This window comes from Ochlerotatus camptorhynchus, unplaced genomic scaffold, assembly GCF_037179485.1.
Source record: "Ochlerotatus camptorhynchus isolate MF236.1 unplaced genomic scaffold, CSIRO-AGI_Acam_v1.1 ptg000064l, whole genome shotgun sequence".
Lineage (NCBI taxonomy): Eukaryota > Metazoa > Arthropoda > Insecta > Diptera > Culicidae > Ochlerotatus > Ochlerotatus camptorhynchus.
The window spans coordinates 373,165-392,500 of NW_027040554.1; the positions used below are offsets into that span (position 1 = coordinate 373,165).

Here is a 19,336-nt window from a genome sequence, read left to right on the forward strand (position 1 = left end):
GCGCATATTCAAAAACAACGATAATAAAACAATCAGACTTTCAACGCGACGGAACAGAAACGTAATAGGTATTTTCTGGACACGAAATTATAAACAAAGTACCTTCCGTGTAAGTGTTTATTTACACAGAAACCCAAAAAAAAAAAAAAAAAGAACGATCAACCGAGGTGCTATATGATTATCTCGTTCGCATTTGCCGGAATCTGATTGGTACTTAGCCTTACCAATCCAACTCACATCTCTATAGCTTCTGCTGCAATAATAAAACAAAATAAACGGAAACCCATCCGTGTACTCTCACACACTCACTCGCTAAGGTAGGCAAATCATTGCATTCCAGTGCAATTCGCTAAAGTTAGGTTTAATCTCCTCCCAACGTCCTCCCAACACACACGAGGCCAGTTTTCGTGAGATGCTCTCCCCCGCGTATCTTTTAATGCAAACTTACCATGTCCATAAATATTCGAGCCGGGATACAACAAGCAGTTGCAGCAGCGGAATTAACGCCAAGTAAAATCTCTACGTTACACTTTTAAGTCTACTTACTTACAAAGTAGATGGTGATGGCGCGATATGCCTTGTTTGACTACTACGCGTTTGCTTTAAACCGTATGTGCATGTAGCAGCGCAGCAGCATTGTGCGACAGCAGAGATACGGGTTAAGCTGTTCCCATAAAACGGGCGTCTACTCCTCCGTGAATGGATGTTCCGATGTGTCGCTTATGTTTTTCCGTCGGTTCTCGAGGATTTTGGTGGCTTGCTCGAGACTCTCCACGTAGTACAGCCCGCTGAAGTCCTCGTGAGTGGAGTATTTGTCTTCGTCGAAGCCGAACGTCAGTCCCAGGATGATGTTGAAGGCAGACGTGTCGTAGCCGTGACAGCCCGAGTAGCGATACTGGGGTTTTTTGTTGTACTTGCACCCGGCCGATTGAGCACCTGTGAGAAACGGATGTAATCGTTGTGAGAATTACTCATTATTTGAACTGTGCCGTTATTTATGACCCTTGCAGAAGATAACAACTGTGCGAAACCTCTCTATAAATCTTATACCCACCGATAGGATGTAGACATTCGGGCGTTAGCATGCACCTCACCCAGGGTAGCATTATCTTATCGTTCACCGTCGGAGTGCTGACAAAGAAGACGAAATCCAGCGAAACCATCGGCAGGAACTGGAAGTTGTCCGAGTCGGTGTCAAAATAGTCGAACATTTTCGGATGTGTGCGACTGGTTACCGCTTGCTGGGTGGTCCAACCCATTACCCCGCTGCTATTCTCAGTCTTGACCCGTATGTCTGTGACTTCCTTGCCACTGCCCCGCAGTCGGACACTGTTCTCGGTGAACAGGATGCTTCGCGCCCGAGCAAGCGCATCGTGGATGATAATCGGCCGAAAGGCGTGCATGTTTTCATCCGTAACGTACGACGGCAGCGAGCTCAGATCATAGGTTATTACGATGCAACGAGAACTGTTGCAAAATGCCTGCAGCGTGTGCAGGTCACTCTCGGATAAACCCAGATCGTAGATCAGCAGCTGATTATTGGGTAGTTTGGTGGCAATGTTTTGTGCGTACAGGATCGTAGATGCCACCTCGCCGGATTGGGTATACGTCACGACGGAAAAATTGGAACGCGTTCCATTGTACAGGGAGTGAGTGAAGCCCAGCTGAGCCAGGTACTTCGGATCCATCTCCGGGTGTTGTTCATTGGCATCTCTCAAGTTGTTCTGCAAGGCGTTAAAAAGTTTAAAGGGAGAATCTATTTCGATGTTCGAGTTTGACAACCTACATGGCTTACCTGCAAATTCCGCAGCTGTTCGTGCGTCTGCGAGACAATGTTCTTAATCGAATCATTTTGCTGCCCGGCTGGCCCGAACAGTATGAACAGCAAGCTGGTTCCAATCACGGCGAACAGTAGCAGTAGGAAATGTTTTGTTCTCATGGCTGTTTGACTTATTTTCTAGATAAAGCTGAGATTAAGAAACTTTGCCGGTCGTGTAATGCTTGCTTGCTTAATAGTAAGTAGTGTTACTCGTATCCTTCCTAAGTGTTCCTATATTTTCTGCGAATCGTTACTTCCTAGTGGTTCCCGTTTTTCTTTAGTTTCGTTCGTTTTGTAAGAGAAGTGGTCAAATCCTTCCTTTCAGTTCGACTAATCCTGTGGAGCAGAAGAGTTGTTTTGTGTTCTGCGAGTAGTGAGGAATGTAGTTTCTTCTTTTGTGGTGGCTTATCACGGTTGGACCTTTGATCACACTAAAGCAGCACAACCGCCAGATCGGTTGCGTACAAGCTACGATCAAAGGTGACTAATATCTGGAAAGATAAGGAAACATGAGAATGTGTTATTGTTTATTAGCGCTTGTTGTGTAAGAAACCTGGGTGGGCCCATGAAGCAGTGTTGGTTTATGAGTAATAACGAATGGATTTTCAAATTGTATTACCAATGGAAAAGTACCTACGGATGTGTTAGGTGAATCTATGGCAGGAAACCAAGCAATCATTATGCATACTGCCGTTTCGCATGTCGGTCCTTTAGTCGTTTTTGTCAAAAAGTTCGAAAAGACAGTTAAATTGCTTGTCACATCAGAAAGAAGCAATGGCGGTAGTATATCCATAAGGATGAAGACAATTTTGCAATTGCTGCAAAATAGCGTTCAAATGGTTCCAAATCGAAACCTGATCGCCCTTCCTGCGTTTTGATCAGTGAGCATCGTTGTGCCTGGTAGGTCGAGGCACATTTCAAGTATGAGAAAGTGATTGCAGTTTGCTCAAAAGTGCTGATACTTTCGATGATTACCCGTAGTTTCGATAGTGAAGATGTATGCTTATATTCTCGATTATGTTCGGGCGTGTTTACCATACAAAAAGCTTTTTATTTGACTTTGTGTGATGGATGAGTTTCGGGTACGGTCGGGCATATGGGTGATAATATTAAGTTTACATTAGGATAAAGTTGAAACATTGATAAATGTATCGCTTCAGTTTGAGAAGTACTTCACTTCGTAACCGATGAACCTTTCTGATGGCCCACATTATCGTGCAGGTGCCGTGAGTTGGCAGGGTCCAATATGGGTTAGCTTGATGTTTATAAAATACTATCAGCTAAAACTGTATTTTTGAGCTTTATCTCTATACATTCCTGGTTGTTTCCCAGCATATAAACATGTTGGTGTTCGCTGATTCAAAGAGTTAATGGGATGAACATTGAGCTGTCTATAGTTGGGCGTTGCTGAACTTCTATGGGGCTGTTCATAAACTACGTAGACAGTTTAGGGGGGGGGGGGGTTGACAATTATCCACGGCCCATACAAATTTTAATTTTTTTGTATGGACAATTGTCTACGCAGGGGGAGGGGGGGGGTCAAGAATCCCAAAAAACTGTCTACGTAGTTTATGAACAGCCCCTATGTGCTTTACCTATAGGTTAGGCAGTGCCTCTTACGAATGTATTAGTAAGCGGGGTAAACTTTATGGGTGGTAGTGTGGTCCCGTGCATCCGAAGCTTCAGGCACCGGAGACAATAAAGTTGCGACGTCACAATCACGATTTTTGTTCGGAGAGTTGGTTCTTGTGTCGTCACCACTTTTCATCTCCGAAAATGTTTCGTAGTATTGTTCTCAAACACAAACAAACACTATCATGTGCCACTCCTGTATGTATATCTCATTGGCTGAACTTGTGGTGCTTGCAAAACATTTTATGTGAGTACCCAAGTAACCATATGATAACAAAATAACTTTAAATGTAGGTTCAGAGTGAGACGATGGGATATCTCATGAACTGTTGTTTAAAGACATAGTATTCTTAAACCATGCATAAAGTGCTTATGTTTTACGAAAAATAGAGCTGTGAAAAAACATTTCCTCCAAAAAGTAGGTGAAAATGGGATAAAATGGTCCAAAACACATACCTACAAGGCTCTCCGGTCTATGGGACCACGTGCAATCGATTCCTCGGACAATTTCCCTTCGGAAAAGTTGTTTTTCATGGCCGGAATTCAGGCGTGCTGTTGAGATATTGAATTTTGGGTAATTTTGGACCCATTTTTGCCCATAGTGCGATGCCTTGTTGGTGTATGGTCTCATTTGGATTGGTCCTGAATTTGTTTGATATCCTGTTCGAAGTAATTCTAGTCCTTCTCCTTAGTCCATTGAAATCACATTATTTCTTTGAGTTCCAGCTCCATATGATTCGCCAAGATAATGGGTTAAAAGGGATTAAAGCATACATAAAGGTAGATTAGTATTAGTTGTACTTGATCCAAACAATATAAAGAAGCATAGATACATAAGTTGGAAAATAAAACTAATATATAACTAAAAGTGCAATGGATGAGTGTTAGTTCCGGGATCGTTTTAGTGTTAGGAGTTATGTTAGTTTTGATCCGTATTCAGCCCTGCCAGCACTATTGGCAGAAATTGTGATTTGATTATGCGACACTGCTACTACTACTATGTTAGATGTATGACTTGTCAATTTTCGTTAGAGAAGAATACTGTTTTCTAACGCAACGCAATGTCTTTCAATATATCACTCAATCAATTTGATTTTTGGAAATTTGCTCAAAAGGGTTTAGTTGACACATCATACCTTACCGAAAACTAAAGCACAACAATTCTAATTCTTATTTCAAACCTATCAACATATTTAACACACCTTTCCTAAAACTTCACTTATTTGTAAGCGCCTGATTGAAGATATGACTGCTATTGACATTGCCTGTAATTAACAAATATACTAAATAGAAAGATTTATTATACAACTCTAAATGCTAGTTGCCTCCCTAAGCGGACCCCCCGCGTCCTATCTCTTATGTTAATTAACTTTCTGAATTCTCTAATTGAAGTTCATTTGTTGATTATTTAATAAATACTGAAATCTCTAATCTACCTACACAATCATAACCCATGCTTTTAAGCAAAAATTTCAAGTACTTCTGGCTTTGACATATATTAATTATATCTTTGTTCGTCCCAGAGGACACCTTCAAGTGACTAAAATGCTTCACTTTGAAGTTAGTTTCCAAGCTAATTTTAAATTGTATAGGGTAAATCTCACATTTCCACTATGTGGCACCAAAAAAATACATATGGGTAAGTCACAATAGAAGCACACCACAGTGGAAATCCCGAGTCATAGTTGAAACACTTATCTCAAATCAAAATGAAGCACATATAAGATTAGTTACAATCTTCTTCTTCTTCTTCTTCTTCGCATTTCAAGCTTATTGCACATCGCATATTAGCTTATTGCGTGCTCTCAACTTAGTGTTCTAGATGCACTTCCACAGTTATTAATTGAGAGCTTTCGATGCCTGTACCATTTTTGCATTGGTATAATTGTGTGGCAAGTCCAATCATACTTCTATGCCCAGGGAAGTCGAGAAATTTTCTTATCCGAAAAATTCCTAGACCGGACCGGGAATTGAACGCAGCCACCTCCAGCATGATCTTGCTTTGTAGCTGCGTCTTTACCGACTGAGCTAAGGGAGGCCCCTTAGTTACAAAACCATGTACAAAAATGGTGTTTAACATTGTTCCCTGAGTAATACCTCAATGAAAACAACAATGAAAGCTTGTCACGCAAGTAGAAGGAGCACTGTTGGGCACTTTCTGAAATATTTCAATAGTATAATTCCCTTGCAAACCCAAATAAATCTATCTGCGTAAAAAAAATAAGAGTGATTTGCGGCAAAACCCGCCAGTATCGCACCCAACGTCAGTGCCTATACGTAAGCGTACTACGACGCGGCTCTCAATCAAAGGAGTAACAAGTGTGATACTATCACTGCTAGACTAGATCCTTGGTTCTCTCATGCAGTGGTTTATCAGAGAGGGGAAGCTTAGTAATCCCCATTGCCTGCCCATGGCGCCATTCTATCGCGGCATGAGCCAGCAACGCCGGCCATAAACCTACCGTCTCCAACACTCCACTAAAAAGCATGAAATTAAGCCCGCCCACCAACAGCAAGGTGCAAAAACTAGCCAAGGGGAGGGATTGCTCTTCTATCATTGTATGTGATGCAAAAACATCCATCCAAATTTACTTTCATTTATTTAAGATAATCATAGGTAAAAAAAATGTCCAATGTACAGTTTGAAATGATGGGTACATGTTTGTTACTTCAGTCATTCGGACTGCCAAACATGATTGGTGCTCATTTGCTAAAGGCGGGGCTAATCTAAAGTTAGGTACTCTACTATGACATCTGTGAAAGGGAATCTAGTATCATGTAGAACAAATCTTTCAATGTAACACTAATTGATTATGCCATTGAGAAAAATCGTCCAATGTAACATGTCCGATGTACAACTTGACTAGTCAAAACGTCCTATGTGATTTTTGCTATATTGTAGCTTGAAATTCAAATCAAAATTGTGATTTTACCGTTTCTACTGAATTTTCAACGTTATTATTCACTGACTACATTAAAAATAGTATTGCAAAATGTATTGTTTCTAAACAGTTAAAATAATAATCTGTCGAACTCCAACTTTGATTTGATTTCAAAATGGTGGATATGTTACATTGGTCTATTTGAAAAGTGACGCGAGATTTCTTTCTTTTCTTTCGCATGTTTCATTTGGCACACGGTAATTCCAAGACATTGATTTAAACTCATTAAATTACACTGATTCATTACAGTGATTTTGTAAACTCCCTGTTTGAAAATATTTTTCAATGATCTACGTAATCCACGCGCTTTTTCAGTGGTCTTATCGCACCAAAGTACATATACAGGGTGTCGACTCAAAGTCGAAAATAAAATTCCCTGACTTTCCCTGACTTTCCAGTCGGTTTTAAGAAATATTCCAGTCATCAAAACTTCGTTATTTTAACCTAAGAAGCTACAACGTGATGTGCTTTATTATACCGTAGTGTAAATTAAGATTAGTTTAAAATGAGCAGCAGGGTAAGCTTTCGAAGATATCAAGAATAGCATACTCATGGCACGTACAACAGAACTTGATACTAATAAAATTTTTACAAAACATATGACCGACTATCTACGAAGGATGTGAATATGCCTAGGGCTATAAATACATATTACAATATAATAATGAATAACTACTGCTCACAACTAGGCTCACTATTAATTACTAAGTAATAATATGAATATTTAATCAATGTCACCAAGCTCTCAATTTGTGTTCATAATTTCACAGCCAAATAAAAATCAACCCGTAGACGATCCTTTCTCTTAACATATAAATTATTGTAAAATAGTAGAGCAGTGATTATTCTTGCTTTGGCAACCGAACCTGAGGATGCACTGCTCATGCATTAGTCAGTTTCGTACTCTCTGGAACTCCATATGACAACCACAGACATGGCAAAATAATTTAAGTTTAATTATCATTAACATTTTATTCTCTCGGTGAGTTCACATTACAACGAGAAATTGCAAGTTGAATTTGTGTTTATTTTCATTTTCAGATTACTTTTAAAAATGTTTATCATTTGAGCAGAACAATTTTCTCCTGCAAACTCTCGGCTTCTTTTTGAGCATCTTGAGTTTTCGGAATCGAGAGCTTCTTTCATACGACGATCCTTGTCTACATGGAAAGCGAATGAGATTTTTCGAACTCGCTGAATAAGTTTATTCAAAATTTGCATGAGTATGATGTATGAGTAACACCATCATAGATCTAACGTTGCGCTACGACTGAAGGCCCAAACGCAATGTGGGCGGAAGCGGAACGGAAACGGAAAGTTTGACAATTGTCACAAATGACATCAAGATGCCTAACCGCAGTCGATTTATTTCTAACTAGTTTTCAATCCGACAAATAGGCTTACTCAGATCGGGCTTTTCCGCTGCCACTGCCGTTCCGCTGTCATTGCGCATGGACCTAGATAGGAAAGTCCTCATGTCTTCACAAAGATATTCTGCATTTACCGAAAAACCTCTCTCTGCATTGGCGTTGTCATGCGATAAGCAGCAAATCATTTTCACAACCAACAATAGTTCTAAATACGCCGACCAATAACCTGTGCCAAAAAACGTCCAGTTGTTCCTTTTTGCGATCTTATTGATCAAATGTGCATTTACCTGTGCAATATTGTTCAGATAATCAATATTAATAAACCTTTCCATAATGCCTCTAACCATTTGAGACATCGCGTTGCACAAAAAAGACACCATAGGGTTGTCCGTCTGAAATTCGCATTGAAATGGCTTAACTTCGACACCAACTGATTTGAAGAAAGCTAGCTTAATACCACGTTCAGACTACTACAGAGTTATAACATGTTATAACGGTTGTCAAATAATTGCAACACAGAAACCACCATCAAGATAGTGCTATAACATGTTATACATCTGTAATCTGAACTTACTATTTGCCATCAGCAGCGAGTCATTCAAACCGTTTTTAACATCTTGGTAGGAAGCTGACGTTCATTCGATTTTGTCTTTCTGGACGCCTTGAATAAATTTTCGTATTTGCGGAGTAATTTTGCCCTCTGTAGGGCTGGTAGCGATCACTGCTGTCAGAAATAGTGATTTTAGTGACCATGTTGAATAAATAAGTGACCAAATAGTAACTTAAAGTTGTAAAAATAGTGACTAAAAAGTGACCTAAGACCTAACACTAAAGCGACATATTCAATAGAAACTTTATAGCCAAACCCACGGTATTAGTCACGGTATCTATTAATTTAAAAAAATCTGGAAAACCGGGAATCTTCAGGAAATTTTGTTTCCCTAAAATACCTGAAAGTCTCAAAGAATTTAAAAACAAAAAAAATCTTACTAAGGAAATTTAAAGAAAATGATGAATTTTAAAATACAACCATTTATTTTTTCTCGATATTTTTATTCACACTTTGAACTTTAAGATTCACAGTGGATTAATCTTCAGTAAGAAATAAATTTAAAAAAATAATTATTTTTTTTGGTTTTTGAAGACCATTGTCTTTCTGTAATGTTTCCGAAATTTTTCTAAATTTATGGAACTTTTGTGCTCCCGAAATTTTCATGGAATTAGAACGAAATAATTAATATATTTCTATGATTTTCACTGAAGTTCTCAAGATTTTTCTGAAGTTCATAATACTTCCCTTAAATTATCAACATTAATTTAAAACTTCTTCAATAGTCTAGACTTTCTTGGTGCCTAAACGATTACTGAATTTCTTTAAAGTTCTCTAGACTACCCTGAATTTATCAGTATTTTTTAAGAACCCGCAACTTTACTGAAATTAATTAATTTGTCTTGAAGTTTTGACAATGTTCCTTAAGTATTATAACCATTATTAACACTCGCTTTTCCCTGAACTTATCTATGCTTACCTGAAGTTCTCTAAATTTGTTTAATAATCCAGCAAATTTTCTGATACATATTCATAATTCCCTGACGCTTCTGACATTTTAGGATCAATCATAGAATTCTTGGAATACCCTATAATTCCACGGAACTCCTTGTAAGTTGCTGCAAATTTGCTTAAGTTAATGGGATTATTCTGAAGCTATCTGATCATCCTCGAAGTACTCGGAACTTCGCTGAATATCATTAAACTATCTAGAAATATCTAAATTTAGTTCTCTGGAATTTCTAGAATATATCACTGCTTGCTAAAAGTTCTCTCTTTTTTTTATTAATGGAACTTCGTTTATGTCTTCTAACCAACTAAGCTAAATTTTCACATTTTTGAAGTTCTTGAAATCTCCATGATATGACACCCTTAAAATATTATCACGTTTTCCGGATGCTCATAAAATTCTCTCGGAGCTTTGCTGAGGTTTTCGGAAATTCACTGAGCTTCTCGAAACTTTTTTAAGGTTTCTAATATTTCCTTGAAATTATTTGAACGACCCTTTGATTCTCTGATTTGTCTTGATGTTCTCGAAGCTTAAATTTGTACATGGAATACGAAACTTCAAGACATTGAATATTTTTGGACTTTGGACATACTTACTTGGAAAACTGAGGTAATTTTATCCAGAAAAATGAATAGACATTCATACATAGAGAAAGACGATTAAACGTCACAACGTAAAGAATAATTAATCTTGAAATAAATTTACGCTAAAAAAGTTGAAAATAGTTACTTATTACAAGAAAAAGTGACTTTAGTGACTTGGCCTTAAAAAAAGAGAATTTTTAGCAACTGACATGAAACTCTTTCTAGAAATAAGAAATAAAGAAGATATACAGACATAGGTACCAGATTGAAATAAACTTATTCTATGTTTGGTGTAACAAAAGCCTCCTGCAACTAAACGTTCAAAAATGTAAATCAATAGGGTTTTCGATCTAATTTCCGTCCTACTAAGCACAACCCGCGCTTTACCTCTCTTTTCTGAACGAGTTTAAACAAAAAATGTAATATTTCTGTCAAAGATGACTTTTAAATTTATTCACCTTTCTATACGTACCATTGGATTTGATAAAAAAAGAGTCACAAATTATTGAGATATTGCTTAAAATATAACACTGCTTCTTGATTCTAAATTCGTCCTACGAGTTTCAATTCCGTCCAAACGCATTGAAACGCCATTAGATTTTCTTCGTCCTACGGATAAACGTAGAAAAAGGGGATTCGCTAGGAGCGCTTCTTTTGTTTTGAGAACAATGAGCGTAAATATTCATACAATGCGCTCTAACAGGATTTATGTTGTAGCTAATGAACTAACGCATCGGAACAAATCTATTATTGATTTGTGCACGGTGAAATCATTGCTATTATTGATCTTTTCTGATCGATAGAACGGAAATGGGCGATTACGACGAAGTAGCGCTCTACCAGCTATTAGTAGAAAAAGAAACAAACCAGAAAATACAATTGTATTAGGAAATCAGGCAGTAGAAAATTGTGAACGAGTTAGGGATTTAGGAGTTATAATTGATTCAAAACTAGCATTCACTGATCATTATAATACAGTTATCAACAAAGCAAATACCTAATATGCTTGGCTTTATCAAACGATTCAGTTACAATTTTCATGACCCGTATACAATAAAATCACTGTACATTTCATATGTAAGATCAATACTTGAATATTGCAGCATAGTTTGGTCACCTTTTTCATTCACGCATGAGGAACTATTAGAATCAGTGCAAAAGCAATTCTTACTATTTGCTCTTCGTAAATTAGGTTGGACAAGATTTCCTCTTCCATCTTATGAAGCACGCTGCATGCTCATCAACATTCAAACATTGAAAGCGCGTCGTGAATTTGCAATGGTTTCGTTTGTGAACGATATAGTATCGCATCGAATTGACTCAGTAGAACTGTTATCAAAGCTTAATTTTTACAAACCTTCTCGGCAACTGCGAACTCGAAATATATTTACTACAAATAACGATCGCACAAATTATGCCAAATTTGGTCCACTAAATCAAAATATGACTGCTTACAATAAACATAGTGAAGCTATTGATTTTATAATGACAAAAACCAGATTAAAGCAGTACTTTAATTCTATTCGTAAATTTAACACATGACTTGTAACTTGTAAAAAATGGTCTACATCTGATTGACGACAAAATAAATAAATAAATAAATAAATGAATGCATTATGCAAAATAAACAGCTCACAGCTTCCCAGATCTATCAGCTTCTCGCCACCTTTTTGTATCTCTAGCTTCAATTCACATTGGGCCCATCCATGGACACTTGCAGCAACTTGTTCGAAGAGATACCGGCAAGGGCGTCCATAAACGCAGCGAGTAGATCTGATACCCGGGATCTTCCCAAAAACATTGACGTCATGCACTGATAAAATTTCAAAGATTGTTTTTATGAGTTCCACACATGATTTTTTGCAATGTGATCAACATAATTTTTTTCCCTGACCTACACTAAAATTCCCTGACATTCCCTGACTTTCCAGATCATAATTAGAATTCCCTGACATTCCCTGACTTTCCAGGTTTTTCCAGGTAGTCGACACCCTGATATACCTTAAACATCCATGAGTGAGAAAAATGTGAAATTACGGATATGTAAAATTATTGAAAGATAAAAGTCTGATGCGAGGAGAAGCTGACAAAATCGGGTCATTACTGTATTTTCTACAGTTGATAGAGGGAAAATATTTAAAAAAAATATAACCATTGCGAGAGAGGATGATGATGACGTCATAACACTCGCAAAACAGCTTTGCGAAATATAAAGTTAAGCCAACCCCAGCTATGTTTGCTCAATGATTACGCCTGATTACATTCATTTGATAGAACCGACTGGCAAGTGATTTATAGATTTCAAAGGTTTTGCTCCAGTTGCTACATAATAAACGAATGTTGTGTTTATAAATGTATAATTTACGAGACCAGACAAGAAAACTTGTTTATGTTGAGCCCAAACCTATCATACAACAGACGCTAGTTTCTAACTAGACTAGATGCATGGGTTCAGTGTTGCTAATCACACAAGCCATGTTCCGGTTGAATCCGGGAAATATCATCTTAAAATATAAATAACTTTCATGTGATCTCATAATTGGGAATCGCACCACGAAATCGCATGAACCTTATGTGTCCAATGAAGTTTATGTGATTTATCACTAAAATTCATGTGATCATGTGAATGTTATGTGAATTTCAGATAAAAATCACTAATTTTGTTATAGGAAAAATATCAGGTGCGTTCCCAATAGAAACTATATGAAAACTTTTTTCAGTGTAGAGAAAGTTCTGAAGAGGATAGGTAGATACATGGTGGGTATATAAATGGTGATACAGCTTTGTCACTATATAGGCGAGGAGGTCGCGGGGGGGGGGGGGAAAGTGTGGTTTTAGAGCAAATTGAAAACAAACTCGGTCGCTGTCCCATACAAAAATCCAACATGGCTGAATCATGAATTTGACACATTAGAACACCTATATGTAATCACCTTGAGTAGATAGTTTCGCTAGAGCTAGGCGGGTAATATAAAGGTGACACAGTAGGAAGAAGTGTTAGTTTGTTTACTAAAATGAATTATGCCCATTTTGTTATGGCAAGTTTTGCTATAACAAATCAAGAGCAAATTTTCATTATGTCGTAAGTAACATTCGCACCGATCCGAGAAAAATAAAGTTTTGTTTTGATGACCGAAAAGTTATTCCTATTTTCAATTAAACACATATAATCTCATAGTGATAGCAATGTTTAACATATTTAGCCGGGTTTTAATCATACAAATGCAAATCGCTAGCTTTCATGCTAAGAAATACTGGTTTTTGAGTCAAAAGTTATTATACGTCGTTTGGTGGCCCCTATTGTTACTTAAGTTAAAGTGTATTTATCAGGATATTCGGGAGAATTATCAATTACGTCTCCTTACGTCTCCTTAGGACCACCGAAATCATCTTAGCAACAAACAGTTCGATTTATTCACTTTAATAATGAGAAAGCGAAACGACGAACGAACACTTTTCACGGGTTTCTCAGCGCTGTTACTTAAGTCAAACGGCATCTCCATAGAAATTGGGTGACTTAAGTAACATCGAAAACTATTTTGATCGGAAGGCGATTACGTCAAAAAGCAAAAATGGTAAATAAATTTAAAAATGGAATTTGATCCTATATTCGGACAGTATATAGTGTAATAGCAGGAGAATCGATTGACACTGATAGCACAGACAAACAGACATAACACTCGCAAGTTGATCATCGTACAAGCATTTAACGGTCAATTTAAAAGTATCGTAGTTGGTAGTACCGCCACCTGTGGCGCGCGTAGTCAATTCCCTTGCGTTTGACGTTTACACACTACCGCCATCTGTTCAGCGTACTACCCACCACAGTGTACTCAACAGATGGCGGTAATGTTTTAGCGACGATGTTTTACAGTGAGAAATATACTATGAGTTATGTCTGTTTGTCTGTGCTGATAGCTCGACTTTGTTTACCTTTGTTACAATCGACGTAATGAAAATTTGCTCTTGAAATGCTCCTCGTGTTTATTAGCGAAATTCACATCAAATGTTGATTAATTGCGTAGGAAATCAGTTTGGCACGGCATTTGTGACCAGCATACACCTTCAGGTCGTATGAAACAGGTCAAAAACTGTTCAAATCCGTCCATAAAATTTTTGTTTTGAATTTCTGTATGGCAAAATAGTGAACTTTCCGTGAACATTAACGGCAAAGAACTCACCAACACTGGGAGACCGTAAGCTCCTGCCCACCTGTCATAAAATAATCTCGCCGCTAGAGTACGGCAGTGTGAAAATGGAATAGAAGTTGAATTTGAGCGAAGGGCCAGCAAGGGGGGAAGGTGGTTTTGTTTACGTTTGGAACCAATTTCATACAAGAATGATCAGTAGGCTGAGTTGATAGCACGTACCGCCCCAGTGCGACAATGGTAGTCAAACGCACACTTCTTTACCTAACTCATACATTCATGGATGAGATGAGGGGACTTGAAGTTTTTCTTCAAATACACAGGCAAAAGAGTACGCGTTTGACTTGCTGATACAGCTATCCCCCGAAGAACGCGTTACCCACTGAGTTGCACCCACCGCTTTTTTGCCTGTAGATTTGAAGAAATGCTTCAAATCTCCTCGATTTAGGTAAAGAAGTATGCGTTTGACTACTACTGTCCGTATTGATGGCCCTTCGCTGATTTTCAACTCCTATTCAAATTTTCACACTGCCGTACTCTAGCGGAACTATCAACACCGACGAACCGACATGCCATAGGAGCATTTCGTTTGTCCACAATTCGAATTGTCAAACGAGCGATTCGAACTTTCAAACGGGCGGTCTGATCTGTCCTGCCCTTTTAAATTTACCACACAATTATATATATATTTTCAGATAAATATGATGAACTGTTAGAAAGATAGTAGCAGGGTGGCCAGTGAATTTGCATTTTGAAGCGAAATTGAACGCATTTTTAAGAACGTGCTGAAAGGATTAAAAAAATGATTTAAGAAGATTCGCAAGATTCTGGGGCTTAAAGCCCTAGTAGAGTCTGAAAATAAAACTTTTTTTTCTCAAAATTTGTGATTAATAACAATCTTTGTGATGCAAGATTTGGAGAGAAAATAATTAAAACGTGAGATTTCGAAATAAGATCACAGATTTGAAAAAAAAAATATATCATACTTATGAGTTGTGGATTCATAATTGTCACGCTCTGAGACATGGAAGCATTTTAAGAGTTATAAAAAATTAAAGAACAACTTATAGCTGACAAACCCTGAATTTTTTTAGTTAAATTTAAAAGAATTCAAAGTGTTGATTTCAAACAAATATTGACACAGTTTTCGAAGAAGAAGTCCTGAGCAGAATTCCAGAATTATTCTGACATGAAATCCTTAGAAATTGTTAGATAAATTTGGAGGGATTTCTGTGGAGAAGAATGCATGTTCTATATTAAATTGTTAGGTAATTTTAGAAGATTTAAATAGGAGTTGTGAAAAACAAAACTTTGCAGAAAATTCCTACGTTATTCTGAGAAGATTTGTATGGGGATCGTAAGGAAAATGACAGATGATGTTTAAGAAGAATTTCAAGAGAATTATGATCAGAATTCAACAAGAAACAGAGTTCTGAGAGTGTTTTGGCAATAATTTCAACCCTAGTGCGAAAGATTCATCACAGAACTCAAACAAAATTGATTACAAAAAATTTGCTGATAATTATAAAGAAATTCTTTAAGGAGTTTCTAAATAAAATTTCGAAAGATTTCTGCTATTTTGAATAGAGTTAAAATAAATTTTTGAAAAGATTTTCAAAGGAATCAAAGTCTCCGAATAGGCTCAAGGGAATTCTAAGAAGGATTTCAATTAAATTCTTAGAAGGGGTTCCAAAAAGGAAAATCCAAAAAGAATTCAACGGTAATTATTACGCGGATTGTTTTCTGGTTTTCAGAACAATTTCAAGATAATTTAGAGCAGAATTCCAAGTTAGTTCTGAAATTCATATCATTAGAACAACGAAAAATTAAAACCCCGGAGAAGAATAATTCAGTTTCGGATTTTACAAATATTTGTTTTCCAAGTCCAGCATCTTCAATATTTTACATCTGAAATTGAAACGACAAAAATCAATTTGCAATATTAAGGGGGTTAGATTTTGAATAGTTCTTTAGTGGGAATTAAATGGAAGATAACCCTTTTTTTGCTGTTTTATTTAGCATTCCGCTAACAACCCAATTTCATTACTTCACTGTTTTAATGGTTTATTCTGAAATTCTGGTGTAAAACTTTGTTCCTATGGTGTGGTTAATTTATTTTTCCCGGTTCTCTCGCCGAATTCCCGGGTTTTTTCCCGGTTTGCTGGCCACCCTGTACTAGGTGGGGTGAAAAGTAACCTCCTTGACCGCCATAATGCGCTGCTACTGCAAAAAAGGTTATGGTGCCTTGTAGGATAGAGGTAACTCTAAGACCAGAAAGTCCCGAAGAAACGTGCTCATCTTCGGTCCCAAGCTAATCGATGCACCCCTCGAAACATAGGAAAATCCACGAACCCTTCATTTTATCTGTCAAACTTCCATAGCGAATTAAAACAAACATAGTGTAGTACTAGAATTTTGACTAGAATGGAGTACGTTAATAGATTTGCTTGGGACCAATAGGCTAGTCAACTAGTGAACCAATTTAAAATCGTTAGTTACCACCGGTTGCTTGTAGCCCGTTCATATTTAGGCAGACGTGCCAAATTTCAGTGCGATACTGTCTTTAGTTTTGTTTTGACAGCTGATTGGTGTTGACGTGTTTGGCATCATGTTGAGTATGGATAAAAACGATTTTCGTTCTCTCATAAACCATTATTTTTTTAGAGGCAAAACGGCGAAGGAAACAAAAGAAAAGTTGGATAAATATTATGGGGCTAATGCTCCGTCAGATTACACCGTCAAATATTGGTTTCGAGATTTTCGTGGTGGCCGCAGCTCCATTACCGATCAAGTCCGCAGCGGCAGGCCCTCCGATGCGGTTACAGAGGACAATGTCAAAAAAAATACATGAAATGGTGTTGGCTGACCGGAAAGTGAAGGTGCGCGAGCTAGCAGATACCGCAAAGATTAGTACTGAACGCACACGCCATATTTTGGCCGAGATTCTGCATATGAAAAAGTTATCCTGCCGCTGGGTGCCGCGCAAGCTCACTCCTGGCCAAAAACACGACCGCGAGAGCACTTCGAAAGAGTGTTTGGACTTACTGATGCGGAATCGGGCGGACTTCTGGCGTCGATTGGTAACTGTTGATGAAACCTGGATCCACTATTACACCCCAGAGAACAGAATGAGTGCCCGGCAATGGACTGAAGTCGGCCCAAGTGCTCCGAAGTGGCCGAGGAAGGCTCGATTGGTCGGAAAGGTTATGGCGTCGGTTTTCTGGGATTGTCATGGCATACTCTTCGTGGACTACCTCGAAAAAGGAAAAACCATAAACAGCGAGTATTACTGTGGATTATTGAAGTGATTGAAGGCCGAAATCGCTGCAAAACGGCCTCACATGAAGCGATTTTTTTTTTTTTTTGCAAGACAATGCGCCGGCGCACAACTGCATCGCAACCACGGCTAAAATCAATGACTTACGGCTCCAATTGCTTCCGCATCCATCGTATTCGCCCAATATGGCTCCCTCAGACTATTATCTCTTCCCGAACCTCAAAAGATGGATCATCAATAAAAAGATCAGCTCACGTGAGGAAATCATAGACGCCGCGGAGGAGTATTTTGCAGACGTTCCGGAAAATTACTTTTTGCACGGGATCATGAAGTTGGAAGATCGTTGGAATAAGTGTATCGAGCTAAAAGGGGACTAGGGGAAATGGCTCTAATGTTGGCCTATGGTTTTAAGATTGGGCCCATCTACTATTTATCAAATGTATCTAGATGAACGCGTCATTGGGACGGTACTAATGGTTATTTTTGGTTGCTATTGAAAATTTAGTCGATTGTTGAATTAATGTATGGGCCCAAATTAGGGGCATTTTGGCCGACATTACATCCATTTCCCTTGAATAAATAAAAAAAAAAAAACTTGATTTTTTTTTATTCCCAAGGAAGTTACTTTCTAGTATTAATAAAAAATCATTTTCCCATAGTAATTTCCATATAAACTTCAAATGATTGGTGCACAGTCAGTTTTTAACTAAATGAGTTCATCTCGATGATTTGGCAGCGTTTGTGCATGGTGGAGCGATTTTTTTTGAATCAAGACCAACAATTGAAATGGCGTTAACTCCATTTTGTAAACAAACCTTGTAAGGCCATTTTCTCGCGAACCGAAGTCCGCAAAGGCAAACCAACATAATGAACAGGTAGGGGAAATTCTCCTCTACCCTATTGTGGTTTAGGTTTGCGAACGAAGGTTTTGGTTCGCGAGAAAATGGCCTTACAAGGTTTGTTTACAAAATGGAGTGACCGCCATTTCAATTGTTGGTCTTGAAATTATGCATCATTCTACTGGATAGACTCGATGTTCGGTATCTATTTCAGTTAGTGAATAGTGGAATATCTATTGAAACGGTTTTGTATGTATGCAGGATGGTCACTGTATCCTGGTTGCTCAACATATTTTTTCTGGTATCATATAAACAGCTAAATATGGTAAATTTCCAGAATAATAACAAACAAAAAAGCTTCAAAATTTAGATAATTTTACGAAGAACGAAATTTCAAATGATGATAAATGTATCGAAATTTGAAAGTTATATGTAAATTTTTCGAACAGTACTAGCAACAATCAATACGAAACTAACGATTTTAAATTGGCTCACTACTTGACTAGCCTATTGGTCCCAAGCAAACGATTAACGTATCCCATTCTAGTCGAAATTCTAGTACTACACAATGTTTGTTTTGATTCGCTATAAAAGTTTGACAGATAAAATGAGGGGTTAGTAGATTTTCCTATGTTTCGAGGGGTGCATCGATTAGCTTGGGACCAAAGATAGTACCAGAGCTGAGCCAAAAAGTTGAGCACGTTTTTTCGGGACCTTCTGGTCTTAGAGTTACCTCTATGGTACTAGGCCATGTTGATAGATTGAGCATATTTTTTGTATATAAAGCAATGAGATCCACGGAATAACATCTGTATTCTCGGACTAAGAAATGTTTTTGAAGATTACATGAGAAAATTTTCAATTATTTGAGGCTAGGCAAGTTGTTTACATTCTTTTTCTTAATATATATTCGGTAAATGCGATGTTTTTCTTCAGTCGAGTATTAGTACAAGACACTGAAGAAGTCTGCACATTGTAGACGAAATACGCGTATCTGTCAAGGATAAGCAAATAAAGTAGTGGAATTAAATGGAAAATACTAATCCTTCTCTCTCTTATTAAAGCAGGCAACATTAAACAGAAGCTGTTGGACTCACTCACATAAGCAAGCAAAGCAGTAACTGCTTAAAAACGAGCACAGATGAGTGTCGTGGTTGTCAGGAATG

The 19,336-nt window shown here is 37.7% G+C and overlaps 1 protein-coding gene across 2 annotated transcripts in view; it reads right to left on the bottom strand.

The window, feature by feature from the left end:
- Positions 1-223: 223 nt before the first annotated feature.
- The window catches only part of LOC135697029 (uncharacterized), a 26,629-nt gene continuing 7,516 nt past the window's right edge, over positions 224-19,336 (bottom strand). Inside the window, exons 2-4 of one of the 2 annotated variants that reach the window (XM_065216599.1) lie at positions 1,796-2,310; positions 1,055-1,724; positions 224-936 (exon numbers count right to left, since the gene is read on the bottom strand). In XM_065216599.1, coding sequence (XP_065072671.1) covers positions 686-936; positions 1,055-1,724; positions 1,796-1,939 — 1,065 coding nt within the window. In that variant the 5' untranslated portion in view covers positions 1,940-2,310 and the 3' untranslated portion in view covers positions 224-685. Of the gene's footprint in view, positions 937-1,054; positions 1,725-1,786; positions 2,311-19,336 lie in introns of both variants that reach the window. The other variant, XM_065216598.1, reaches the window with a different exon arrangement.